The sequence below is a fragment of the Pleuronectes platessa genome, chromosome 21, assembly GCF_947347685.1.
Source record: "Pleuronectes platessa chromosome 21, fPlePla1.1, whole genome shotgun sequence".
Classification (NCBI taxonomy): domain Eukaryota; kingdom Metazoa; phylum Chordata; class Actinopteri; order Pleuronectiformes; family Pleuronectidae; genus Pleuronectes; species Pleuronectes platessa.
The window spans coordinates 1,678,966-1,706,399 of record NC_070646.1 but is presented as its reverse complement, the minus strand read 5'-3'; the positions used below and the strand labels follow the sequence as shown (position 1 = coordinate 1,706,399).

At 44.5% G+C, this 27,434-nt stretch overlaps 2 protein-coding genes across 2 annotated transcripts; one reads left to right on the top strand and one right to left on the bottom strand.

The window, feature by feature from the left end:
- The first annotated feature begins 1,028 nt into the window (after nucleotides 1-1,028).
- On the top strand, nucleotides 1,029-13,141 carry tbx21 (T-box transcription factor 21). The gene is given in 12 exon segments (XM_053414264.1): nucleotides 1,029-1,881; nucleotides 8,642-8,796; nucleotides 9,556-9,677; nucleotides 10,245-10,403; nucleotides 10,930-10,991; nucleotides 11,284-11,318; nucleotides 11,321-11,523; nucleotides 11,525-11,563; nucleotides 11,566-11,742; nucleotides 11,744-11,779; nucleotides 11,782-12,027; nucleotides 12,029-13,141. Coding segments are annotated over 12 exon segments (1,860 nt in total). The 5' UTR covers nucleotides 1,029-1,333; the 3' UTR covers nucleotides 12,107-13,141.
- A 3,198-nt stretch (nucleotides 13,142-16,339) lies between these two features.
- Nucleotides 16,340-27,292, bottom strand: osbpl7 (oxysterol binding protein-like 7). Its single transcript, XM_053414320.1, has 22 exons — nucleotides 27,055-27,292; nucleotides 24,021-24,193; nucleotides 23,293-23,436; nucleotides 23,154-23,207; nucleotides 22,957-23,070; nucleotides 22,709-22,879; nucleotides 22,508-22,619; nucleotides 22,247-22,365; nucleotides 22,079-22,168; nucleotides 21,363-21,513; nucleotides 20,919-21,022; nucleotides 20,642-20,810; nucleotides 20,381-20,527; nucleotides 19,831-19,967; nucleotides 19,605-19,742; nucleotides 19,239-19,302; nucleotides 19,069-19,147; nucleotides 18,067-18,211; nucleotides 17,839-17,989; nucleotides 17,635-17,761; nucleotides 17,431-17,553; nucleotides 16,340-16,872 (listed from the first exon to the last, which is right to left on the bottom strand). Exons 2-22 carry the CDS (start codon nucleotides 24,147-24,149, stop codon nucleotides 16,764-16,766), a joined length of 2,577 nt encoding a protein of 858 aa, XP_053270295.1. The 5' UTR covers nucleotides 24,150-24,193; nucleotides 27,055-27,292; the 3' UTR covers nucleotides 16,340-16,763.
- Nucleotides 27,293-27,434: the final 142 nt, after the last annotated feature.

Below are 27,434 nucleotides of genomic sequence, written 5' to 3'. Positions count from 1 at the left end.
GAGAGAGAGAGAGAGAGAGAGAGAGAGAGAGAGAGAGAGAGAGAGGGGATATGATATGAAACCAGTCCTGACTTCTCATAAAGGAACAATCCACCTGATCATGACTAAAATACAAACATGCTGATATGAATACCTTCATAAAGAATAAGAGGAATACAGAATCACTTATAAATCTGAATATTAGACCATGTTTATAAAAATATAAGCTAAAAGAAGAAAGTTAAGTTTGAGTTCTCTTTCCTGAAACATGTCTTTAAGTTGCATTTACTTTGTTTATTTTAGTTTATGGGATGTTTCTGGAATCAGATAAGACAACAAATTTACTATAAAAATGTTTTTAATAACAATATTAATAACAGGCAACACCGTGAGATCAGTGTCAGATGTGTTTAAGTGAGTTTTGGGGAAATTATAAAAGATCATAACTTTGTGAACGAGTCATCTTGGAGAGATTCTGATATTTTTTTACGCTCTGAAAGAAAAACACATGGACTGATAATACAAATTACACTTCTTGAAGTGAGTCATTTTCATAATTAATAAAAGAATAATCAGGAAGTGTATGACCAAATGGCTTCACATAACTATTTAATATTTAATGTAAAAAAACCAACATGGGTATTTCCTCAAAATGACAAAAAGCTGAAGTTACATAATAAAACTAATTGATGATTGTTATAGATTTAAATCTTTAAAGTTATTTCACTAGCTCTTCATCAAATATAGTTTATAAGTATCATAAACAAAACACATTTATAAAAATCTAAATTATTCATATTTGCAGATCATATCATAATTATGTGGTTTTCATTTTCATTGTTATTTTTCTATTTGACATGAGCTTATTAAAAACAGGCTTATTTCTAATGATCAATATTGAAACCATCCCTCTGAAGCGCGTGCGTGGCAGCGTGCGTGTTGTGTTGCTCTGATGATGAGGGGACGGCTCTTTCATATCTGGAGCCTATCACGTCCCGACCCCGCATCAGACACTCCTCCATAATATGAGCACTTACTAAATGTATATATCACAGGTTACAGCGCAGCCTGTGTTCGAGTCCCTGTCACAAACAGACAAGTCACCTGCTCGGCTCATTAAACTAAACTAAAGTTTGAGGATCGAGTCTTTCCATCAATAAGAGTCAGAATGTTTCTCCGGTCTCTCAACACATTGTAAAGTTTGTGCCATGTCCGCGCGCTCCGGTGTTCGGTGAGGATCCAGGCTGCGCGCTTCTCTGGTGTTTTTTTAATTGTACATGATATTTTTTATTAACCGGACGCAGCAGCAGCGGAGACCGATGACTTTACGCACAGACCGGGAGCGGAGCTGCAAATGGGCGGCATAGGTGGCAACCTCTACCTCAGCATGTTGAATGTGGCCGAAACGCAAACTTTCGGAAAGAACGCCGACATCAGCAGTCACCTCCACCGCGGCAGCAAGGATCTATCCGAGTACAAGATGGGGATTCAGGACGCGAGGTTCTTCTACCCGGACTCGGTTCCGAGCGGGCAGGACGCGCTGGCGCTGCCGTACCACCCGGAGCAGGCGATGGGAGGGTACGGAGCGCAGCCCGCCAGGTTTTACGCACAGACCCTGAGCAGCTGCCCGTACGGCGGCGTGCGCTCTCCGCCGAGGAGCGGAGCCGGGCAGGGCTACATCCCCACGGCAGGGGACGGCTTCCCTGCGGGGGGCAAAGACGTGTACTCCCCGTCGCCGGAGAGTTACCCCGGCGGCTTTCAGCACGGCTACCAGCGGCCGCCTCTCTACCCTCTACCTGGGCTGCAGGTGAGCGGCAAGACTCAGGCTCTGCTCAATAACTATCCGCTCTGGGCCAAGTTCCACAAGTTCCAGACCGAGATGATAATCACCAAGCAGGGGAGGTGAGTGTCGCTCGTTTTCTCACAGCAGTAAATTAAGCTTCTCATGGTCAGGGTCACTGTACCGGTCAGATTTCTGTTTTGGAAAAGACGCAAATTACGCACGAGTCTCCCTTGGGTTCCCCTCACGTTTCCACCAATTACGCACCACCTGTTTTTATTCTTAATTAACCTCTACGTTAAAATAGCTTCCTACAGTTATATTAAATATCACTTTACACATTTTGTCGTGCTGGTGGTGACAGAGCAGAGCTCAGAGTTTATTCATCGTTTAGCTCCTGTTTACTGCGGATATCTTCATCACCAGCACATCAGGGGAGGAAGGTGTTGGCAGGTTTAAGTCGAGAGGATGAAGAAGATGAAGCTTTGAACTTCACGTTTAAAAAATAAACTCAAACTAGATTTACAAGTTCAAGACGAATCCAGAGAAGTCTTTACGCAAAATTGTTTATTAAAATTAGAAACAGGCCTTTTTATGATCTTGATTTCTTTTTTTTTAAACTCTCCACTAATTTTCCTTCTAGTATTTGACTGAATGTACATTTTAGCTTTGGGCCAAACGTCGCAGAGTGGAAACGATGAAGAGGAGTAAATATCAGTTGCAGGTTGAGTTGCTGTAAAACACTTTGACACCTCAGCTTGACCCCAGCGATCACCGGGTCTCCTCGGTTTAACAGCGTTAAACGGTGAAAAGAAGGAAAATCAATTACGTCCCAGTCCTTGTTTCAGTGGAAGAAGCTCAATCCGTTAAAATATCACGTTTACGCATTTTTTTATTCCAATCAGATAAATTCTAACCAGAGAGGATATTTAAAACAAGAGGTGATCAAATCAGAAACCAACATTTGTTGTGTGATTAAATCTTTGTAAACGGTAATAGTGAAACTGAGATTTATTTACAAAAAAATGATGGTGATAATAATATTAATATTAATATGTATGAGGGTCACAGAAGCGGAGCCCGTGACCCGGGAGTGTGGCGGGGAGACGCCGCCGCCGCTGCCGGGCCCCTCGCGGGTCACCGAGCATCGAGACGCAGCCATCACGTCCACGAGGATTAATTCAGCTCGTGTTCGACAGAAGGTTTCAGGCCTCGAGTTTCTCATGACGCGGATCTGTGCGCGGTCACAGAATCACGCACTGATATTAATTTTAATGTCAGCTGTCAGAACATCTCTTTTTTATTTATTTTTTATTTTTATTTTGTAGGAATCACAATTAGAAATATTCTCAAGATATTTTGAAAAATTAATAATTTAAACCTGGAGGATGATCAGATTTAAAACGAGAATTTCAATTTTAGCTGCAAGTCAGAAAATTTGAGCTGGATCTTGACTTTCTGGATGAGTGTCACAGTCATTTCACGTTCAGTCAAATTTACATTTTTATTTTGTTCTCATATAGAAAATTCTTCTTTATTCGGCTCAATTCTTGGAAATGGAAACGACACAAAGAAGTCAAGTAGTAATTTGTTTTGTTTTCACAGACACATTTTTCCACCTTCCCTCGAGGCAGCGAGGAGGTGACACTTCAACCTGCTAGACGTGCAGAGGTGTCATCCTTCCACATGCAAGCAAAAGATAATTCTCACGTTGCACAAAAACCACAAACCTTCATATTACAACAATTTCAAATCCTCAGGTTCTCTCCCTGGTCCCTCAGTGACTTTGCAGAACCAGCACTATAAGTGGTGAAGGCGCCAAATAACAGACTTTCTGCAGTGCAACCAAAAAAAGAACTCCTGCAAAGATTCTCTTTTTTAGAGGAGTTCAGAGAAAGATGGTTTTTTATCAATATCAGAGGCCGAACCGTCTTTAAATTTTAATCTCGGTTTCAGAACTCCTGCAGTAATTTTGCAGTGTTTCTTTTTTTTTTTCCGAGAGAAGTCTGAGGGTTTGCAATGTTCATCAAACCCCGGGTTTCTATGGAGTGAGAGGAAGTGTGGAGTGAAGCAGAGAAAGGGTCAAACACCACAGAGCCTTCAGATGGCCGCGCTGAGCAGCCGAGGCATCTTTGAAGTTCAGGAAGGAAGAGACTCGATTCTCCTTTTTTCTGCCGCTCTCTTCAGCCTGCACCAGACCCACAGATCTCTCAGAAGCTCTGCTCTTGTACCAACACCTCGGCTTTGAAATCTGCAGACATGTTCAAGGTCTGCAGCGAAGGAAGGGAGGATGGGGTGGGGTGGTGGGGGGGGGGAGGAAGGAGGGCGAATTCATCTGCACTCCTCATGAGCTAAATTCAGATCACCACACCGGGGCTTGATGTCACTTCAGGCCCTGAGCTCGCCTGCCACCGGGGGCAGAGGTCACCGAGGGCTGAGCGGCCGGTGTGGCACGAGGTGTCGAGCAGATAAACAGAAAATAAAAACACACACACACAATGAGGTTTTGCAATTGCACAATAATGAGATTGTTGCTGGTGGAGTTGTGTTTGACTGTGGAGGACGAGCTGTAGGAAGGAGATAGGACTGACTGAGCTTCTGGTGTCTCTGCTCCACTGAGACACTAACTTCCATCAGCCGGAGCATTTAATCCAAGTTTCCTAATCGGAATAAGAGCAGAATTAAACCAAGAACAACTCATATTCCTCTATTCTCCTCTTATTAAATGTTTATTAGTGCATCAAATCAAAAAGAAAAGGGCTTTAAACTCATTTCTTTCCAAAGTAGGAAGGCCTGCATCACATTTAGGAAATGATCACATCACGGAGGGAAGGACAGTGGGTGTGTTGTCTCCATCTGAACAAACATGTCAGAGAACCTTGTCCTCACTGAAGATGCAGTTTTCAGGGATGCTGGGACGTCTTCAGCTTCGACTCTCGCTCTGCGTCTGAAAGCAGAAGTGGGATTATTTCAAGGTTTTGACAGTATGACCTGTCACTTCCTGTTCAGCTGCTTATGAGTGCATATGCAGCTTTTCACAGAAACATCGAGTGACAATATTCTCTGATGGCTGCACCAGAGCTTCCTCTTACCGCGTTCTAACCTCGGGTAATAAGTGAGCAGCGAGGTTTGTTGCTCTTTGAGCCACAGGTCACTTTTCAGGGGGGTTTATCTTTCATGTTTGGTTTTTAGGACGAGTAAACACACAAACAACTTCCTGCTGCTGGAAACCAGAACATCAAATGTGGATACATTTAAATCTAACTGCATTGCCAACCTGTTTGAGCCCTTTTATATTTAATAATCAACATATTTGAGACCAATTTTAAATATTTATATCTTCACTATAGGAAGAAATGGCCTTTATGGGTTATAACCAACAGGGAAGTGAATTAAATCTTGGTTTAAATCTTTTCACAAGGTTTGATAGTGATACAGATAAATACAGAATAACAGCTTATTCCATGGAGCATGAATCAGTATCAGGTGACTCCAGTCTGCTGCACAATTGAAATCTCAGCTTCTCCAGTGGCTGAATTCCTCTGAAACGCATCAACACGGAGGACTGCGTGTTGAGGAATGTCCGTGTCCGGCAGCAGCTGGAGACTGGCATGTCTTCGTCACAGATGATCAGGCCGACGCACGGTGACAAAAACTGGACCCGAGCTCCTGTCCGGTCGAATCAGCCGGTGCAGTCGAGTGGAAGAGTCTTCTCCCCGGTGAACCTCCAGCTCCTCTCCAGCTCCTCGGCCTCGCATCCCCAGGACAAACCCCTCCACTCCTCCTCCTCCTCTTCCTCTTCCCCCCCCCCCCCGTCACTCCACCTTCTGCTCTTTCCTTCTCCCTTCCTCCAACCCCCCCCCCCCCCCAACATGCACTGAGTTTATTTGGATTTTCTCTAAATGTCACCACCACTGGTTCTGTCTCTGTATTACTGGTCGGTTCACCACACTCGCCTGTTTGTCTGCGGAGAGAGAATTCTGTTATGAGTGTTTGTGTGCGTACACACCTGGATCAGGCTGAGGGGGTGGGATGGGGGGGGCACCAGCCGCTCGTCATCACTGTCTAGTTTCAGTTGAATCAGAGTGGCACGGTGGCAGGTTGGTCAGGGGGTCTGTCGGCTGGCTGCAGAGCTGCGGGTTTGATTCCCACTGGAAGGCTGTGGACGTGTGGGCCTGTTGTTGTCTGAAATACAGTGTGTGTCACAGAGCAGCCGAGCTACTGTACCACCGCGACCTGCAGGTGTGTTTCAGTGAACTCTGCACATGAAGCCCAAACGCCCCCACATGCAAATCCTCCTCTGTGTTGTGTGTTCTTTGGTTTCCCCTCTGTCACGAGGACTGATTTCCTATAAAGGGCTCCGGCTGCGAGTGAATCGACAATATCAGTGGAGCGAAAAACACACAAGAACTCATCCATCCACTTTCTCTCCCACAGCGTCGGTGGTTTAATCCGCCCCAGTTTCTGTTTTCACTCGTAGTAAACGGGGCCGTGGAAGAAGAGCCCCGTCACCTGTTGTGTGAGAGCCGCCGAGGAGCTGCTGCAGCGATTGTGTTTCACAGAGAATTATGATTGATTGTTAAACCGGACTCGCCATGTAGCCAGAAAGACCCAACTGGGACCAGTCTGGAGGGGTTTAATCTTACCACTGCATGTGTGTGTGTGTGTCTGTGTGTGTGTGGGTGTGTGTGAGAGAGAGCATTAAGAGTCATCATTCAAAGTCACAAACCAGAATGTACAGTGCTTGTGAAAGTGGTTTTTGTCGTCTTCTTCTTCCAGTCGTAGAAAGTCGTTTTGAAGCTTTTTGAAAAACACAAATTTAAATGTTGAAACACACAACTGAAGCCTGATCTCATATTTAACCCTTCACAATCCAGAAGAGCAAACAGCAGTGAGGGCTTTGATACACATGTGAAGAGGGTAAAGGTAGTTACCTCCACTGAGGAGGTTATGATTCTATAGATTGATGTGATTCTGCAAAAAATGCAGAACCGTGGATTTAGGTTTTTTATTATTATGACTGACTTATTGTTATTTCCCAGCAAATATATCTAACACATATTCAGAGGCCTGATATCTATGAGTGTGTGTTGCAGCTTGATTGAATTTAAGGGAAGCACTCTCTTAAAGGTCATCGTAGAAAACAGTAAAAAGTCCTTTACATGCAAAAAATATAACATTTGCAAAATTTGGAGTGAAATTTGATCAGAGAATAAATTCACTGTTGTATTAAACATGTATTTTTACGTGGCCCCCCTTGCCTGCTGCATAAAGACGTGCACGTGCAAAGATTCAGGCACACACACACACACACAAACACACACAGACACACACACACAGTGCGGTCGGGCCCTGCAGGTTCCCTCAGCACGTTTTGTCACCGCTAAATGACCAAACTGCTCGGGGGACAAAACACTGAATTTAAACGAGATGAGTTCCCAAAACCAGACGAGGAGAAAAGGCTCTGCAGTTTACCTAAACATCACACTTCCCATGTGCACACACACACACACACACACACACACACACGTCTTTTCTTTGAAGATGCTTTATCAAAACAAAAAGCTTCCTGTATGAGTAAAGGTTGTTTTTGGCAAAGGGAGCCGTGCATTAGTGTATTTACAGCTGTGGTCAAACACACATTAGATCTGATCTCTCTCCTCCGCCCACAACACAGCGTTTCAGAAAAGAGAGAAGAGGGCGTTTCTGAGAAAGAAGAAAGAGAGACTGTTGTTTCCCTCATTTCATTCGACAGCCATGTTTCCTCCACGCGCAGTTTTGGTTCGTTTGAATTGAAACAAAACATTAGAAGCAAAAACACAAAAAGCTGCTGCACACAGGACGTGTGGTGTTAATGAACTGAAGCTCATGTGAGGGGGTGCAGGTTGCTCCACAGCCTCAGGTGCTGTGGTCCATGTCACACACTTCACTGCAGTGACCTCACACAGACCCACAATGCACTGCAGACTCCCGTACGCGCACAGAGACGGATTTAAGAAGGATAATAACGATGTTGTGTCTCTCTCTGTAAGTGCTTCTATGTCAGCACTTGGCCTTTTGAATGTTGTGTGTTTGTGGGTTCGGTGTCCATGTCTTACATTTGTGTGTCTCTCGGTTTAATCCCTCCTCTGCCTGCCCGGGTCGTGGCGTTCACTGGGTCGTGACCTCCTGGTCACCCCGTCTAACTGAAGCCTCCTGTGATCCCGTGAAGCTCCTTCAGTCAGGAGCAGCTTCTCGAAGCATCTTTTATTAACAGCAGCATCAAATATTCACCTCGACTCTCCTGCGTCCCCGATGCATTACTCCATCGTCTTAATGAGGTCCAAACAAGAATCAGCGTCCTGCCTCACAACAACACGCGTCTTTAAATACCACTCATCACGTCCTCGCTCCCAGTAGAACCATTACAACAAACCAGGAGGAAGGAGTTCAATGATTTAAAGAAGATAAACGTGTCAGAGGAGGAAACACACAAGGTCCCGTCACTGTCACTGCTCTGCCTTTAATTTACAGAATTTATTTTATAATTTCTAGTCTTTCAAGGCAAAACAGTTTTTAATATCCACAAAAATCTACACAAATAGTTGTATATTTAAAAAAGAAGCTTAAACCCTCAAATACTCACATTTTGAACACGTCTATTTCTTTTCTTTTTCTCCAACTAGTTCTAATTTGTTTAACTAATGTCAACTTTATAATATTTTTGGGAGGAAACATAATTAAATGCATTATAATTTCATAATAAATGTACTTTTAAATTGGTACATTTTGATTGTATGACCTCTGCTATAAATAAAATGCCTGTAAACTTCTCACATCATCTATATTTTTCCCGAAAAAACAGATGAGGAGTTAAATGTGTTTTTCCTTGTGTTTCTCCAGGAGGATGTTTCCCTTCCTGAGCTTCAACCTCAGCGCTCTGGAGCCGTCGGCCCACTACAACGTGTACGTGGACGTGGTTCTGGCGGATCAGCACCACTGGAGGTACCAGGGCGGCAAGTGGGTCCAGTGTGGGAAAGCAGAGGGAAACATGCCAGGTACAGTTGAATATGAATATGTTGGAATTTCTCAGCTGTCAATGAATGTTTACTGGAGCTCGTTGTTTACAGTGAACTTATTTAATTTAGAAAGTTGATCTGCTGTTTGGATCTTATTTTCTCTTTCTTGTAAAATATGTGTTATTAAAAGGTTGTATTTAAAATCCTCATGTTTTTCGAATTTGGGGATTTGGGATTTTTTAGTTATTTTTACAATTTAAAACTTGGAATACGGATCTAAACGATTAAATTCATTTTTCATATTGTTTCCTGAATCTTTTAATAGTTCAGTTATCATGTGTTTGTATAAGTTAACAACTGAGGGATGAAAATAAAACTGGTTTTACAGAAATAAGAGGAAAACATCTGTAAGTCAAACTCATGTTTACAGTATCCACTCATCACTTAATAAACTGAATCAACCACGTAATTGGGATTGATCTTTTTTTTTTTTGCAGCGCTCTACAAATATTGACAATCGATAACAAACCACAGCAAACAAATGCGTTCCTTAGAGAATATCTGAAATATAGATATTAGCATCACGGGAACTTTCAGAGGATTCATTGCTATTTAATATTTATTCTTGATTTTATTTTTTGGGGGGGGGGGGGGTTAGGGAAATCTATTTGTGCTGTGGGGGTTTCCTGATTGTTTGACTGGCCTCTGACACAAAGTGAACATTTTGAATATCAGTCACGAGCTGGTCGAGTCCCGGGCGCGTGCACGTGGCTCACTGATGTGTTTGTGCACCTGCAGGAAACAGGACGTACATGCACCCCGACTCCCCCAACACCGGAGCTCACTGGATGAGACAGGAGGTGTCCTTCAGCAAACTGAAGCTCACCAACAACAAGGGCAGCACCAACAACGTGGCTCAGGTACTGTCCTCCATCACCTCTCCGTCAGCTTCCTGTGGAGTTAGCTCCACCAGGAAGTTGTGTATACGGAAAAAACAACACAACTGATTTTAATGACATTTGGTGGAAGGGGGGTGTGGATGCAGGAATTGTTTTTTCAATGCAAGAAAATCAATTAAATGAATCTGCATCTACTGGATTTAAATGAATTTAAAGAGTTCATATTTATGTTGTACCTCAAAAAACATAAAGATTCTATAATTTATCTAATGACAATAAGTTGCCACATCTAAAATCAATCACATTACTCAGTTTGATTGTGGAAATCAACACCTCAACATATTACATCAATCTGCACCAAGTTTTACAAACTTATAGAAATCAGTCAGATCCATGAATTGTTCCGTTGGAAATCAATGAAAAGCTTCTGTCTCAAAATATTAAAGAAATAATTCCGGATCTGCACCAAATTTTAATGACATCTACTTGTATCCCTCTCCCTTCCTTTCACTAAGTTTCGTGGTAATCCGTTGTGTAATTTTGTGTTATCCTGTTCACATACAAAACAAACAAACCTCTCTTCTCCAGATGGTTGTGCTCCAGTCGCTCCACAAGTACCAGCCTCGTCTCCACATCATGGAGGTGAAGGAGGACGGCTCGGAGGAACCCTTCCTCTCCTCCAAGGCTCAGACCTTCATCTTCCCGGAGACCCAGTTCATCGCGGTCACGGCCTATCAGAACGCAGACGTAAGTCACCTCGAGGAACCGAGAGGAACGAACTTCTCCTTCTATGAAACGCATCTTAATAATCAGCTGTCAGGCTCAATGATTCATGTCGGAGCCGTGTTGCAGATAGAAGCTCTGGTTTATGCATGCGTGTATGAAAAATGCATATACACACATTTGCCTTCCTACTGTAAGTGTTGGCCTGCTCTTACTATTGAGTGGCCGGGTTTTCACTGAGCCTCACCTCACCCCAGCTGACCTGAGATCTGTGGCTGCCCTGCCAGACTCACACATATCCTCAACAGCTGCTCAAATACACTGTGAGAGAGTCGCGTGTGCGCCAGGGAACCACACACTCACACCTTGTTGTGTAGTGTTCATTCTGTAGTGTGTGTGTGTGTTCACTCTCTGCTCCATCAACAGCAGAAGAAACCTCACGTTATCTCCCATTAATTATTACTCACTGACCTCCTCTCTCTCTCTCTCTCTCTCTCTCTCTCTCTCTCTCTCTCTCTCTTCCTTGTTCCCCCCCCCCCCCCCCCCACAGATCACTCAGCTGAAAATAGACCATAACCCCTTCGCCAAAGGTTTCCGTGACAATTATGACACGTAAGTAATATTTTTAAATAAACAAAGATGGTAAAGAGGAGCCAGTGTGTGTGTAAGGGGGAAACAACAGTGATTGTGTAACTGTTGTTCCCTGAGTTGTGAGTCTGGATATTGGACAATAGATGAAATGTGTTGTGAGCTGAAGCTGCTGCAGAGAGAAGGTGTGAGGGGCTGAGAGATGTTTGAGAGATGGTTTGAGGTTTTGGACAGGAAGTAACACCTTCTTCTTTTCCTCTTCTTCTCACACGCTCTTCTCTCCCCTCCTCCTCCTCCTCCTCCCTCCTACCTACAGGCTGTACGCTCCTCCCGACTCGGACCGCCTCACCCCCTCCCCACAGAAGGCCAGCAGCTGCTGCCGGGGGGGCTGCTACCCCCAGGCTACCTCTCTGAGCAGTACATGAGCCCCCTGCCTCAGAGCCGCTTCTTCGGCCGCGAGCCCCTCGGCCTGGGCCAGCAGCACAAGGACCCGGCCTCCAGCCCCGGGCCTCACAGCTGCTGGTACCTGCCGCCCCAGCAGGGCGTGGCGCCCAACCCGGCTCGACTTCACCTCCTCCTACGAGGGGGACTTCTCGGGGGGAACGGGTTCTACAAGCCCTTCCCCTTGCAGGCCTCGGCTCACCACGCCCTCAGCTACTACCCGGACCATCCGTTTGCCTCACCAGCGTGTCCGTTGTCAGGAGCCCCCTCGGCCGCCTGGAGCACCAGCCGGCCCACCCCTCAGTACCTCGCTCACCCCAGCAAACACGGGCTGGGGCTGGTTTAGACCCATGTCCTCTTCCTCCTCGTCCCTCCCTCATCCTCCATGTCGCCCGGAAACCCCAGGCTGCACCCTCCCTCGCTCCTCGAGCCCCTGCAGCCCCCCCCCCTGCAGGACAAACCCAAAGACAGTGTGGGCGTGGCGGCGGGCGAGGAGCCGTGGCTGGACACTCCCTCTGTGAAATCAGCTGACTCAGCAGACTCGGGCCTGTTCGAGGGCGGCGTGGGGGACAACAAGAAGAGGAGAGTGTCCCCCTACACGTCCAGCACTGAGAACTCCCCCGCCCCCCCGCAGTGGGGACGTCAGCGAGAAGGACAGCAGCAGCACTGCAGACTACTATGGCTATTACGCCCACTGAAGGCCTCGTCTCTCCCAGCGTCCCTCCCACTCTGTGCTGCAGACCAGTACCACACCACAGAACATCCACGTGTCACCTCAGCGGAGTCCAGGGCCGTGTGGACAGCCTCTGCCTGAAGTTCCCTCTCGAAGTGTCAAACCATCACAGGAGCAACTTTCCAGGTTGCCGTCTTACTGGGTGTTGATCAGGAGCCGATGTGACTGGGACGCTGCCCTGGAGTCACACTGGGACCACACAGACGTTCAGTGTGGACCTTTGACTTGAGCCTTTCAAACATCTGGAGATTTTAAGACAGGAAAGAAAAGATCTGCATATCTGCCTGCTGACAGACGCCTGCAGGGACTGTCTTTTCTTTCTGCGTCAAACACTGTCTCCGTCTCGTGTCCTCTGTCTCCTCTCACCTCGACCATCCACACATACTCCCAACTCGCTCACGTTCACACCCCCCCCCTCCCCCCACTGAGAGCAGCACCTTTAACTCTCAAGTCTTCTCTCGTTTACTGCAGCGCCGTCTAGTGGCGACAGAGGAGCATTGCAGGTGTCTAATGTGAGGGGGGGGGGGGGGGGGGCTAATCTGTCTCAAGCCTGCGAGGACGATCTGTTGCTTGTGTGTCGTTGTTCAGATTCAGCTCAACGTGTCTCAAACGCTCAAATGGAAACAAACTCAAGTTTCCTACTGATGAAAATAAAATACATAAAAGAGAGTTTGTACATTTCAGAGTTTCTATGAGTCACGGATCTGAGACGATAGTTTACATTTACAGTCACTGTCCATCAGGGGACTAGAAAGAACTCCTCTGGTTTCATGCAGGTTAATATGATGATGATCTTTACACATGGGAGATGTTCCCAGAGGTTGTTCTCAGTAAAATTATTTAAGAGTAGACAAAAATTATCAAATATCTTTGACAATCATAAAAAGGGTCTCAGTCATTTTGTGCTTTTCTTTGTCGTGCATGTTAGTGAACTGGTTTTCTTTGGGGTTCTGGAAGTTTGATCACCTTTGGCCATGGGAAATAAAACTATTATAATTGATTATTTTTCTGATATTTTATAAATAGAATTATAAATTAAGCATAAGAACAGCAGATTAATCGTTATAAACATCCAATTTAACTTGTTTCCAAAGTTTTCTAGCACATCTCTCGATTCACATCTCTGGCTGGAGTTGTCCCATTTTCATGGAGATCATCAAGTTATTATCTCTAATCTGACCTTTGACCCCTGAGGTGAGCGCCTCTTTCTCTCTTTTCAAACTTTTATCAGGAAAAAAGCTTTGTTGTTTGATAAACACACGAGTAACATCACACAAAAAAAGTTTATATAAATAGTTATATGACAATGAAAGAGGAGTGAGTTCAAACCCAGTTAACTTTCTCACCTTCATTCAGCCGCTCACCACGAGCTCACCGTGGCCGAGCCGCAGCCGCGCTCTGCCGCCGGTCGATTTGAAAACGCTCCTGTCACCAAACACAAATAAAGCTCGGGATCAATAAGAGCATCGATAGTGACAGAAGGAACAGTGACAACTTTAAACACACAAACACACACACAACCACCTCCACCAGGCTGCACCACACTGTACACACTCACCCAGATAGCTGTCAGATGTGGGCCACCTCTGGTCTGCTGGTGGCCTGAGCTAAATGGATCTGAGCCTATGGTGGCTCACTGGTAAAACAGCAGATGTGACCCAAAACAAATGTGGGTCACTTTGGGCACCTTCCGTTGACATGTGGTATTTCTGTGGTTTACTTGTGGCCCAGATGTGGGCCAGATGTGGGCCGGAACCAGTTTGCTATAACAGACAGATAATAATCCTCTAAATGTCTGATTCGATTCACCAAGATCCATGAGGAACCGAACACTGGGAGTAGAGCACCAGAGCTGTGGACGTCTGAAAAGTGGGTCATTCAGAGCAGCCACATGAACCTGCAGGTAAACAGACCTGTCAACCCCCCCTGACACACACACACACACACACACACACACACACACACGAGCAGGAAGCACACCAGAGTGACCACACAGACACTCTGAATTTCCCCCTGCAGTCCACCGGCCCATCATGCGGTGACACCGGCTGACGTGAGGCCCGGCTCGGGGCCTCGTGACAGAAATGGAGAGTGAGGCTTCAGTCGGCGCTGATCAGAGATCTGCTCCTCAGTCCTCAACACGTGTGCTAATGGCCCCGGACAACACCGGGGGCCACAGGCACTCGGAGAGGAAACAGCCCAGTTACTCAAGTTTTTATCACAGAGAGATAAATAATCAAATAACTGAGGAAAACCAAACACACACCTAGAAGGAAACTATAGAACACAAAGCTCCCCCAAGGTTTCCTTAAATTCAACAACATGGTGCATTTAGCTGTCAGATCGGACAGTTCAGCCTTCTAACTGAGCATTTAAATAAAAAGGTTAAAGGTGCAGTGTGTGGAATCTAGTGACATCTAGTGGTGAAGTGTCATGTTGCAGCTGAACACCTCTCACCTCAGCCTCCCTACATGACAGAGGACCTGTGGAAACCTTCAGATGTCACAGAAACTCAAAGGCCTCCGTAGAGAGGACCTGCTCCCGATGTAAATATAAAGTATTTAAATATAAAGTATTAAAATATAAAAGTCCCATTTTAGGGTAAAGAAAAACAACAACTTGTACAATTTAGATGAAACACACGTATTTTCAACCTCTGCCACTCGATCCTTCCGACTGAATCCTTCACACTGGACCTTTAAACGGTGATTAATAATTCATCTTAATGCTGAAAACAGTTATTATAGAAGAATATTCCCAAAACCATGAAAACGTTGACGCCATAGAAAGAGATGACGACTCTTAAAGCAGCTGAACAAAGGTGAAACTCGTGTGATTCTTATTTTCAAGTGCAATTAACAGAGAGAGAATTAGATGGAGATTTCAGAGACAACGATCCCGGGGCTGTGGAGGATTTCCGTTATTTATTCTGAGCTGCGGTTTGTTTTGTGCTTTATCTCTGTGACCCTGTACAAATACACACACACACACACACACACACACGTACACACGGGCATAAACTCAAACAGAAACGTGTCTCGGAACGCCCCCTGCTGGACACAATTCAGCTCCTGCAGCAAACTTAAGTCATTGAACCACAAATCTCTGATGTTAAATCTTTTATCTCCTTTTCCCTCGAAATGTCAGTTTCCTTCCAAAACATCAATAAAAGGCGGAGACTGTGTGAGTGTGTGAGTGTGTGAGAGTGTGTGTGTGTGTGTGTGTGTGTGTGTGTGTCCAGAGATTTTGCTGTATAATATAAACATAAAAGAGGAGGTCAGACAACAAGCATGTTATTTTTGTGTGTGTGATCCATGTGCACTGTTCATGTCGGTGAGGGGGGATTGGGGCGGGGGGGAAATAATCCTCCTTTGACTTTTCATTGAGAGATTATAAATCGCAAAATAAGAAGTAAAGATTTCTGAGTGTGTGGGGGGGGGGGGGGGGGGGACTGTTTATTTATTAAAAAGTGGCTTCATTGTGTAATGTACTGTTGTTTTTTTACTCATGAAATTAAAGCTAATATGACAAATCTCCGCTGATGTGATCGGTTCTTTTTATATATATTGATGCTATATATCAATAAACAATTCCTCATTAGAACGTGTATAAACAACTGGACCTACTATATATATATTTTCTTTACCCAGAGGAATCAACCATTGTATTCAATATAACAGTTTCATTTTGGTAACTTTATTATTTCTGTCATTTCCTCTTCACATGTGACGTCTCGGCTATTACTTCTAACTTCTGAAACCTCATCAGTGTTTGGTTTGGCCCCTCTGGGCTTCTGTAGGAACATGGCCGCTCCATATAAGAAGACCTGCTCCTAATGTCGATTTAAAGGGTTTATACACCGCAAATGTGAATTATACATATTCTGCTTCCTGGACCTTCAAAATGTTTTCCTGAGTTAAGTTATGTATTCCTGTTCTCATACAAACCTCCCGTTTCAATTTGGGGACTTACCCTCTGTCTCATTTCAGCCTCTTCAAGGTTATTATTGTTTTTCTTTCTTGTGTTTTATTGCTGCTTAATTCTTAATAAATCTGCATAAAATTCAATCACATCAAACCAGACAGACACTTTTCCCAGGTTGGTGGTCGAGGGGGAATCGAACTTCACACAGTCAAACATCTGAGCTCGTTACAAACTGAAAGGTTGAGTTGATCAAACTGTTTAATGAAATGTTCACGTACGTTACACTAACAGAAAACCGGCGTCTCACTAACCTGACAAACAAAATGAAACTCTCTTAAAATAGTTTTCTTTTCAAATAATTTTCATTTCAAGTCTGTTTTTCTTTCTTCAGCAATAAAAGTATAAACACACATATATATATAATATATAAACATATATATATAAGCTGACTGAGGTTAATCTAAATAAATAAAATGCATTACAAAATGAATGTAAATAAGAAAGTTCCTCCTACACATCTGTAATGGTTTGAACTCTGGGTAACTGGACTGGAAGGTTCCCATGAGCCGGTCATGGTTACGTTCAGAAACCAGTAGCTCAGCAGCACCGTCTCCAGTCTGAGCGGATCATATATGCTGCTGCAGACTCCAGATCAGAGTTGTGTGTCTTCACTTGTGTCTCTTATTGTGTTGATGCCGTCACCACAGAGTCAAGTTTTGAGTTTTAGCAAAACCTGGATTCTCCCGGAGCTTCCAGTAAGTTCTGTTGGACAACCACACGTCCCGTCCACAGGAATCTTTGGCTTTCCTTCAGGAGGAGAAGAGACACAGGAACAGGTCTTCTATGATGTTCTCAACATATATATGATTAATATACAATATATAACACACATATAATTTTGAGCAAAGCTACAGCATGTTTGTTTTTCAGATGTTTCATAAATCTAAAGAGTTGTTAGCATGTGTCTAATAATAAAAGATTCAGAATAGAATAGAATTTGGAGGTCGTCCTTTTGAAAACAGCTCATTCTTATGAATAAAACAATTCTCGAATGTGACAGAAGAAAAAACTATAAATAAGAGACTAATAAATAATGTATATTCTATATTAATGATGAACTTAAATTGAATTTATGTCAATATATCATATTTTCATGAATTGGTACTTCAGAGCTCTGATGTCCAAGGGGAAAGAAACTGTTCTACTTGAATTCCTCTTATTCACATATCAACAATATAGAAACATTTAATAAATAGTTTATAAGGAACTATAAAGTAGATATTAGCAGATATAACCTGATATTAAAGTGTTCTTTATGACCAGGTGATAAATAAACATTAAAGTACATATAGGATTTGAACTGACTTGAAAAATCGTGGGACTTGCTCCTCCCCCTTCTGACCGAGCTCTTTCCTCCAGGTCCTCTGGAACTCCTCGATCTCGTCTTTCTTTCTGTCCGCCTCGTCCACACGTCCCTCCTCCAGCAGCCTGCGGACAACACCAGGACACAGTTCAATGAAGGAAGACGTGACGCGTGTCCCTTCTGCAGACCCATGCAGCCGAGCTCACCTCTGGTCCGGGCGCAGGCGGCTGTCAGTGGGAGGCAGCCGGGGCCTCAGGTCCGGATGGAGCTCGTTCAGCTCCATGGCGAAGCTGGAGAAGCCGTAGTAGAGCTGGTGATCCTTCGGCTGAGGATCTGTGGGGGGGGGGGGGCTCACTCAGCTTCAAAACACACTTGGATGTATCTGATGTTCTGGGTTTTCAGGGACTCACTTGGCTTCCAGACACATTTTGCGGTCGGCAGCGTGTCGCAGACGATGCCCTCGTGCCACAGACCTCCGAACCGGTGGATGACGCTGCCGCTCTGGTCCAGCACCGTGCCCTGCACCTCGTTCTTATTCGTGTCCGAGCCCCAATAACGAGACTAGGACAGGAGAGAACTCAGTAAGTAAAGACCTCCACCCCCCGGTGCCTGGTTCAGGTGGTGGAGGCTTCACTCACCTTGATGAACGTGATCTTGCAGGTGCACACGTTGCTCTTGAGGTTCTGGATGGTGACCTCCCCGTAGTGCTCCATGTAACGCTGCTGACTCAGGACGTTGTGGATGCAGGTCACGACCTTGTTCCACTCGTAGTGGTCCCCGTATCTGGGCAGAACAACAACGTTTAAAAAAGTGTTGAGACAGTGAAATGATAAAACCAAGGTTTCTGCAGTCTTAAAAAGTCAAAGATCTGAAATTTAGCCCTTAATCTTAATTAGAGTTACCTTCATGCACACTTGTTAGTTTCTAGTTATTAAATGTTTTTTAATTACAAATCTCACATTTGAAAATCTGATTACACAAACACACAGATTTAGACACAGATACACAACTCAGAGACACTTCAGAGTTAGAGACAACTACTTGTGTTATTTATGTGTAACACTAACAGCAATAGACCAATGATACAAACCCTGTGGCAACTCATCCTACTGTCAACTGTTAAATAAATAATATAATCATAATAACAGTTATATATTTAATTCATGACACCTTATAGTATTTCAGAAATAAAAAATAAGTGTTAAAATCAGTGTTTTTAATAAAACAAATAACCATTAAGTTCAGTTAATTGTTGTATCTCTAACACAACATTTTCCCTGCACGATGCTCGACACCATCACTCTCATTTGTTTCCACGTCACATCCTCACGTGCACGTCACATGATCACGTGCACGTGGTGACCTGCAGAAGCCCGAGCGCCGTGCACACAGATGGTCGAGAGCATTTGTCTGGTCTGTGGCTCGTGAGCCTGAACGATGCTGATGACGGTCACATTCAGAGAAAGCGCTTCACGCCTCATTTCCCCCGACTGATTTTCTAACGGAGAGGATCCGTCATCATTTCACGTGACGTTCGATCCTCGGTTACACGCTAACGGCCTCCGTCACGCCTCATCTCACACGGACACGCCAATAAATCTACAACCACAGAGCGGCGGAGATAAAGATCCAGCGTTTACCTTGGAAGAGTCACGTTCACCATGCCGGTCGGCAGAATCTCCAGAGACTTCCCCCAGAATTTATTCTTCCATCGCTGGTCTGTTGAGGCATCAAAGCAAATATATGTAAAACATACATGTTCAGAGGCAGATGACAGACATGTGAAGGTTTGGAGGATTTAGAGTCTCACCTTGCCAAAAAGAGAAGTTGTCTGAGTCTGCGTGGCAGGCGGAGATGGGCGGGTGGTGACAGACCTGGAAGCAAAAGTTAAACGTGCTCAAAGACAAGACAAAAAGTTATTATACAAAACTTAGGCCTTTGAATAGATCAGATCAGAGTACTAAATATGTGTCTTAATTTCTATTAAGTGATTAGAAACCACAACATCACAGTAATACATCACTCAGTGCAGCTCTGAGCGGCTCAATTAAACCACAGAGTGATTAATGATTAACTGATAATTGCAGCTAACTCCCCGTCGTGTTGTTACAGATTTTAAAAGCTCGTGTTTCTGGGTTCCAACAGGAAGTGACTCTCGGACGCTCCTCTGTGATACCTGCTCGCAGATGGCCCGGAAGCCGCGGTCCTCTCTGATGCACTCGTAGGTCTCTCCCAGCACCGGGTTGAATGGTTTGTAATGGTTCCTGAACGTCGCAGTGGCGTAACCGGAGATAGCAAAGGCAGCGATGTAAACCTGCAGGAGACAAAAGACAATCATCCATCTATTCATCCATTATCCCATCGGTCCCAGTAACACTGTGCACGTGGTGGACTGGTCTCACCATCCTCTGGTAGGGGTCCGGCGTGTTGTTGGCTTTGTCCAGCAGCTCACTGTACTCCAGCTCCTCACACAGCCGCTGCAGCAGGTTCACCGGCTCATTGAGAGCAGCCGGCATGGACACCCGGGCCAGGTCCTTCCCTGGGGGGGGGGGGGGGGGGGGGGGACCAGCAGGTGAGCCACAGAAAGCCGACGTGTGCTGAGGATCACTTCACAACTTTAAGAGAATCAAATGATCTTAAAAGTCTGACTTTTTAGCTGCAACTCTGTAAAACAAACTGCTCCTCAACATCAGATCTGCAGAATCTGCGTCTCAGGTTAAAACACAGTTAGAAACTCACCTGTATAGAATTACATTTTTATAGTTTTTAATCTTTACAGTTTATATAAAACTATCTATTTGGTTTTCTTGCATTTCTGAGAATGATCTGGCGTTTGTAGGATCTTTGGGCTTTCGACCTTGTAACTCTGGTTTTGAAAGGCTGCTATAGAAATACAGTATATTATTATTATTATTATTATCATCAATATAATTCCCAGTGCCGGGTCCTTGCCTATGTTGTTGTAGAGAATGGCCATGAGGCCCACGTGGCTGTTGTCCGGACAGTGAGCAGGAAGCTTGGTTCGACCTCCGCTGCTCTTGGGAGCGACGCTGTTTGGACTCTTTGAAATGCTGGCTCGGTACTTTCTGGTGGCCGACGCTGTAAAGAACATGAATCATTATTAACAACTGACAATAATGAGGTGATGTGTTTGTAATAAAGACAACAAGAAGAAGAAGAAGAGGCTAAACGTTTAGGTGCACGTGGACCCACCGTGTCCCTCCTCCGGCTCCGAGTTGGTCGTGCTCCCGTCACTGAGTCCGGATTCCTCCGACCCCGCAGAGGAACCACCACAGATGACGTCATCGCTGGCGTCAAAGTACTCGGCGGCCGAGTCCGCCACCGAAGGAGGTCCGTGGGAGGAGCGCCTCCCTCCTGCAGGCTGATGAGGAGGAAGGAGGAGGAAGGAGGAGAAGGAGGAGGGATGAACAAAAGGAAACCACACGGGGTAAATGTGCCACAGAATCCAGATGATGGGCACAGATCTCACCTCGGCTGACGCGTTCGATCGGCCGATGTTCGATTCCCAGACTTCTTGTACTTTCTGTCTCTCCTGGGACAGAGTCTCGTGAACCGACTTCAGGGATGTGAACACTGAAGGTGGAAGAAGACACAGAGGAAAATTAAATAACAGCTGCAAACTCACAAAGTATGGAAATACATAATTTCTCCTTTCTCCATCTCTGTGTATTTCATCCTTTGCTCATCTATCTCCACTTGCTTCTCTCAACTAGAGGATTGTGGGTAGTTGAGTTCTTCCTGACATCATAAATAAACATTTGATTTCATAAAGACTTGTGGCTTCTACAGGAGTCGGTAAAAAATTGAGTCTACCTCGGATGGTTAAAATATGATGTCAGATAATTAAAATCTCTAAACAGAGAGTGACTGATTTCTACTTCCGGGACCAGCTGCCTGTTTCTGCTCCTCTGACCTCGGAGGGACGTGGCGCAGATGTCCTGCTGGATCTTCCTTCCCTCGGGCGACGCGACGGTGGGGGGGGACAGCTGAGAGTAGACGTATTCTGGGATGGAGGGGACCGATGCCCCGAGCTGAGGTGAGCTGCCCAGGTGACTGGAGGACAGCTGGGATGTGAGGACGGACTCATTAGTTCATCAGGTAGAGCAGGTCATACAGTCACATAATGGGTCTCAGTTCTGTGGCTGCATCCTTCAGAGGACCAGGTCTACGTGGCCCCATGAAGGAGGTGGTCTTACTGGGCCGGGGAGATCACTGAGGTTAATCTCAAATGAGTCTGGTCTGGTCTACACAGGAGTTTTCATGGTCACCCTAACTTGTCCCGGCTTTATAATCAATTGGGTATAAACCTGGGATAGTTTAGACCGAGAAGGATCAATCTATTGGATCCTTCATTTCTAAGGAATGTAAGGATGCATTTGAAGGAACCTTCGAAGAGCCCCGAACTGAGACACATCTGCAGTCCAGCTGTTACAGTGAGTCAATGGAGAATGGTGAATATTTGTTATGAATCACTCACCGATTTAGAAATCCCTCGAATAGGCTTTGGATTAGAGAGAGACCCCAAATTGTTAGATTTCAATTTTAAGATTCAGATGCAAGATTTCAAATCAATGTAAAACCTTATGAACAAACCGAAGTAGAACAAAGTAGGGTACAGACCCGTCTTACCATTCCCAGGACCTCCACTCTGGACAGCGTGCGGGAGTGGCCCCATATCTTCCCCGACTTCGGCTTCTTCGGCTTCTCCAGGGAAAGATTCTGTGAGGAAATATGATATCAGTGTGTCTTCATGTGACAGGGTTCAGTGAGCAGCACCGAGCTCCCCCGGCCGTCTACCTGTGTGCTGATGATCCTCTGCAGCTCTCCGTTGCTGAACGCCTGGCCGGCCTCCAGCGCCTGCAGCCTCTGGATCAGGCGGTTCAGCTCCGACAGGTCCAAGTGGCACCGGTTGAGTTCTGCAGGAAGACGAGAGAGGTGAGATCTATGACCTTGGTGGAGGTCTGCGTTCTCTGACAGTCCCTCTAGCTTTACAACTAACCCACAACTATTCAAGCTCAATCAGATATGATAACAACAACCCTCCAGTTGGACGTGTACCTTGAACGCAGGTGTCTGGGTCGCGGCTCTGCTGCAGCCAGGCCGACACCTTGCTGTTCACGGCAGAGTTTGGTGAGGTCAGAGCTCCGGATGCTGCAGCTGAATGAACCACCTGACAACCCAGAGGACAGAGGACACATGAGTTCATCTCACTCTGACTCCTGAGACAACCGGTAAAACTCAGCTGTGCACCGGAGAGACTGTACTCACCATGTCTCCGTTCCTCTGAGCTCCTCCGGCCGTGGCACTGAGGCACAACGTGTGGAGGACGCCGCCGTGAGCCTGAGCCTGAGCCGCCGCCTCCTTCTTCTTGAACAGGCGATGGGCCTGGAGCTTGGTCGCCCAGATGTAGAAGAGCTCGTGGCTCTTTGCCTACGGGAGGAAAGAGAAATCATGAATCTGCTTTTCACTATGGAGCCACAAATGTCTAATTTGAAGAGGACGCTTACCTTCATGTGATAGAGGATGTCTCCTGCGTCCAAGTCAATACGGTTCGATTTCTTATTTATGGACATTACAGCGTGGCTGACGTCCAGAGAGCCCTGGACCCGCCCCCTGGAGACCTAATGAGGGAAACAGGTTTGTTTAAACCTTTTCAAATCTATTCTGTAAAATATCATGTCATCAAACTTCATCGTTCTCTTACATCTTGTTGATTTTTGGAGTAGCGCAGGATCCCGGCTTCCAGGACAAAGTATCTCTGAGGAAGAAAATCATCGTTCAAAGTAAAACGTCTTTATCGGAAAGGTCAACGTCTTCATTCAGGAGGACGGAGCACGTCTCACCTTGTGCCAACCTTTCAGAGGCCACTTCCTCCTCTTCAGCAGATACCCCTCACAGATCCCCGGGGTCGACACCTCCTGAGGGTTCTCACCTCCTGTGTGAGCTTCTCCATGAAGGTCGTCAATCACTTCCCAGTCTTTGATTATCTGAGGACGGGAGAAACACACGAGGGGATTTGACTTCTTCCTTTTTTGTGACTGTGTTCACTTCCTCAGAGAAACAGGACAGTGGGGGGGGGAGATGGTGATTCTCTGATGAGAAGGATTGAAAATCACAATTACCTTCTTATTTAACTGATTCATTGTTTAGTCTATTAAACGTTTTTCACCCATGTCTGTTTAATATGTTTCATATAAAATAATCCCAGGATTCTTTGGTTCCAGCTCCACAAATATGTAATTTTCCTGATATTTCAAAGACTAAATGGTGGATCAAGAAAATAATTGACTGATTAAAGAATCAGGGGAATAATTGCCAGTTACAGTTAATAGTTCTCTGGGTCTGATTCTAATTAATGTGGTGTCTTTTAAGGTCACATACAGGGAGGGTGTAGTTGTTTTAATGACGTCATCCTCCCTGTCTGGATGGTGCTGATCGACTTTGGCATCTTTACCAGAGGTTTGATGTGAAAACAACCACAGATTCATCAGGAGAACACACAACTTGTGTGTTTTGTTGTTATGGGAAAACAGATTAAAGGCCCAGCAGCAACATGGCCGACCTGCCTCACCAGTCTGGAGTGACGGGACGACACGGTGCTGCTGCTCCGCGAGTGGGTCGGTCTCCACGTGGGCGACGTCTTCTCCAGGCCGCTCGCCAGCGACTGGCTGCGGTTCAGAGAGGAGCCGTAAGAGTCCATCCCCGGTCTCAGACTTCTGACCCCGACTGGCTGTTGAGAATGATCTGCTGAAAACCAACGAAAGAACCCAGCAGGAGTCGGTGAACTGGTTCAAACTGTGGGAGAATAAAACTGGAACTATCCTGATAATTATTTGATTTATTTGTTATAATAAAATAAATATATATAGTGTCTGTAATTAATCTGATATTTTCCAGATAAGACAAACATGAACCTCTTAAAATAATCTAACGCAACAGCCCTGTAACATATATATTGTCAATATGAAGCTGATTATTTTGCAATACATTGGTGTTATTTTACTTTCTCTATAAGACCATTTCTGCCAATACAATGAAAATAATATCCTGTTATAATGACTTTCTTATCTCTTTATTATTTCTGTTTTTATAATTAAATTTTTCACCATATCGGCAGAAACCTGTTTCCATAAACTTCTCTCATGCTACTCGATTAATTAGATTAACACACAGCTCTTGGTTCGACCAGTTCTACAGTAGACTCATTAAATGAACAAATATAAAGAATGTAAGTATTGACTTCTGTGTAAGAATATGTCAAAACTTTTGGTTACTAATTTATGAAAATAAATCAAATTAAAATAGCAAAATATAAATGAACAACTTTGTTGTCATTGGAAATAAAGAGCGTCTTCACCACAGAAGACTTGTGTGTTGTGCACATGACGTTATAACGACTCGGTGACACCGCGGCAAAGCACAGGATTAGCAATCGCTGCTTAATTGGTTTTTCTGGGGACATTTTTAGAAGCTTGTCACTCAGACGTGGAGCAAGAAGAAACTGAGACTTGACACAAGGAAAGAGAAGAAGCTGACGACAGTTCCACAAATGTAGACGTGTGAGTTGGTTTAGTGGCGTCAACGTACTCTGAAATGAACCGTTTAGATAAAACCCTACATTAGAATAAGAAGAAGCAGCGTATGCTTTATTTACTCATATAGCACTTTGCATAAATACCTTTACAACATATTGTAGATAAATGTTAAAAGTCTGATTAAATTACAGGATATATACATTAACGTGCTTTGCTGTCAAAAGAGATTTTTCTATTAAATCTAAAAAGTCAAAATCTGAGGCCAGTTATCAATCAAACTAATGGATCAATCACTTTCAGCTCAAAATTGAAAAATGCTCTTTATAATTAAAAACATTATACAATCGTATGATCTTCAGTTTTCTAGGATATGAAGCTGTCATAGAATAATTATTATTGTGTATGTTCAAAGAATCCATAACAATATTATAACCATATAAAATCAGTCAACTTAATTTTTGATGAAGCTTTAATGATTTTATTCTCATTTTAGGTTAATTATATAGTTTCAAAATGTCCATCCACCAAGTGAATCATTACACCAGTGACTAAATTGTATTGTTTTAGTTGTGTTACTTTACTCACAGAGAACTAATCTCTACATTCAGCTTGTTTCATTCTGTGAACTGTATTAAATCACAGAGGCCACTGAGACGTTTTAGACGTTAGAACAAGATGAAGGACGCACAGTGACCGGTGTGTTCCTGAGACGAGTCTAACGAGTCTAAATGTGTTCAGGAGCCGCCTGACTTGTTATGTAAAGCTCAGAGCAAAGGATGAGAGTGAGTGACCTCGCTGATGGGAGCATGTGGTGGAAACAGGATGAAGGGATTTGCAGGTTTCTGAGCTCGCTTACTCTTTGGACGAGCACAAATAATATTCTGTAAGAACACACAGGGTGGAAACAAAGGGGTTTTAGAGTCCAGGCTTTTGCAGAAATATTAGATTTGTGTTCATTTTCACAAGTTTTCTCCTCGTGAATGTTTTATTTGTACAGTTCACACTCAAGATGAGGTTGTGCACTGTCAGTAAATGTTGTGCAGCTACTTTTAAAATGCCATCAAGAACTAAATGGCTGTTTCAAAGAAATGAGAAAAGAGAAATGAGTCATTGGTCAGATCGTGTGAGGGGAGATAATATGCACACTCATAAAAACATGAAAATAAGAACTGTAGACATGGAAACATATATAAAAACGTCAGAAAGAGGGAAGTGGTGAAAACACTGAGATTATGAGGATTATTTATTTGTTTCTTATGATAAAACTGCTGCTAAAATGTTTGTTACAGAGTGAAAAACATGTTCAGCTTCAGTCTGGCGGCAGAACAAACTTTTAGAAATGGACGTGGTGATGATTCTCTGTTCAATGTGTGACCCAGAAGTCTGGGAATATAAATAACTGCATCACAGTCACACAACAGGTTTAAATGTGTGTTACTGTACAGACACACACTGCTGGCTGCACATGGTCTGACTGTAGGAGGCCGCTGCTATTATTGTGTTTCTTTTTTATCCTTTTGTTTAGTCAGTTACACATATTATTCTATTGTCTTTGAGGATTTTGTAATGAATATTTGCCGTCTTTGATTTTTAAATGACATTATATTTACTTGCTTCTCGTCTGCAGTGATCTAGTTTTGTTTGTGATGTTATTTGTAAGGGCAGTTTTGAAAGGTGCTATAAGAATAAAGTTATTAGTAGATTGCTGGTGTGTTTTAGTGGTAACGCTCCTTTATGACTGGGGCCTGTGTGACTTCCCTGGTGCTGCAGGACCTCTGAACTATTCAGGGCTGCACAGGCTCTAATCTAAAGCCCATTAAGAAGTCACTGCACCTGCACAGAGGACACACTCGTCCAAACGGCTTTTTGAAGGTTTTAACCTGAAAAACACGTCGACACGGTTCATTCAGAATATAATTATTGTAGTTTATAAACAGGAATCTGTGTAGAATCGACTGTATGTTCAGTTCCGGTGCTTTTATCTAATATTCTCCAGCAGGATTAAATACAAACCTTCACATTGTCGAGTATAAATCATGTGTAGAATGAGGAGAAGATAGATAACTTTACCTGGAACCTTCCCTCGACTCTCATCATCTGCTCCTGCTCGTCTGGTAAATCCAACAAAAGTCTCATCGGGTGTCTGACGAGCTGCAGAACATCATGACGACGCACAGAACGTTTTCCCATCGAGATCCGTCAAAACGAGCAGCGACAGGAAGTCATTCTACATGTTTGATCCACAGATAATCACTTATATTCTGGACATAATCTGAGTGGCTGCCGCGTCCAGCCTCTGCTGCTGCTGGTGGTGGTGTGGGGGGGGGGGGGGGGGGGGGGGGGCCTCAAGGAGAGCTGTGCGTCGCGGGGTGCGCGCGTCGTGCTCAATATGTCCTGGGCATTATCCGCATTAGCTGGAATTACACAGTGTCTAGGAGGGATGTAGCTGC

Coding starts and splice junctions, on each gene's coding strand:
- osbpl7 (XM_053414320.1), bottom strand. CDS start 24,149: ATGGACTCTTACGGCTCCTCTCTGAACCGCAGCCAGTCGCTGGCGAGC. Junction 23,071..23,153: donor ACTCCAAAAATCAACAAGAT/GTAAGAGAACGA, acceptor TTCCCTCATTAG/GTCTCCAGGGGGCGGGTCCA. Junction 22,169..22,246: donor AGAGGATCATCAGCACACAG/GTAGACGGCCGG, acceptor ATTTCCTCACAG/AATCTTTCCCTGGAGAAGCC.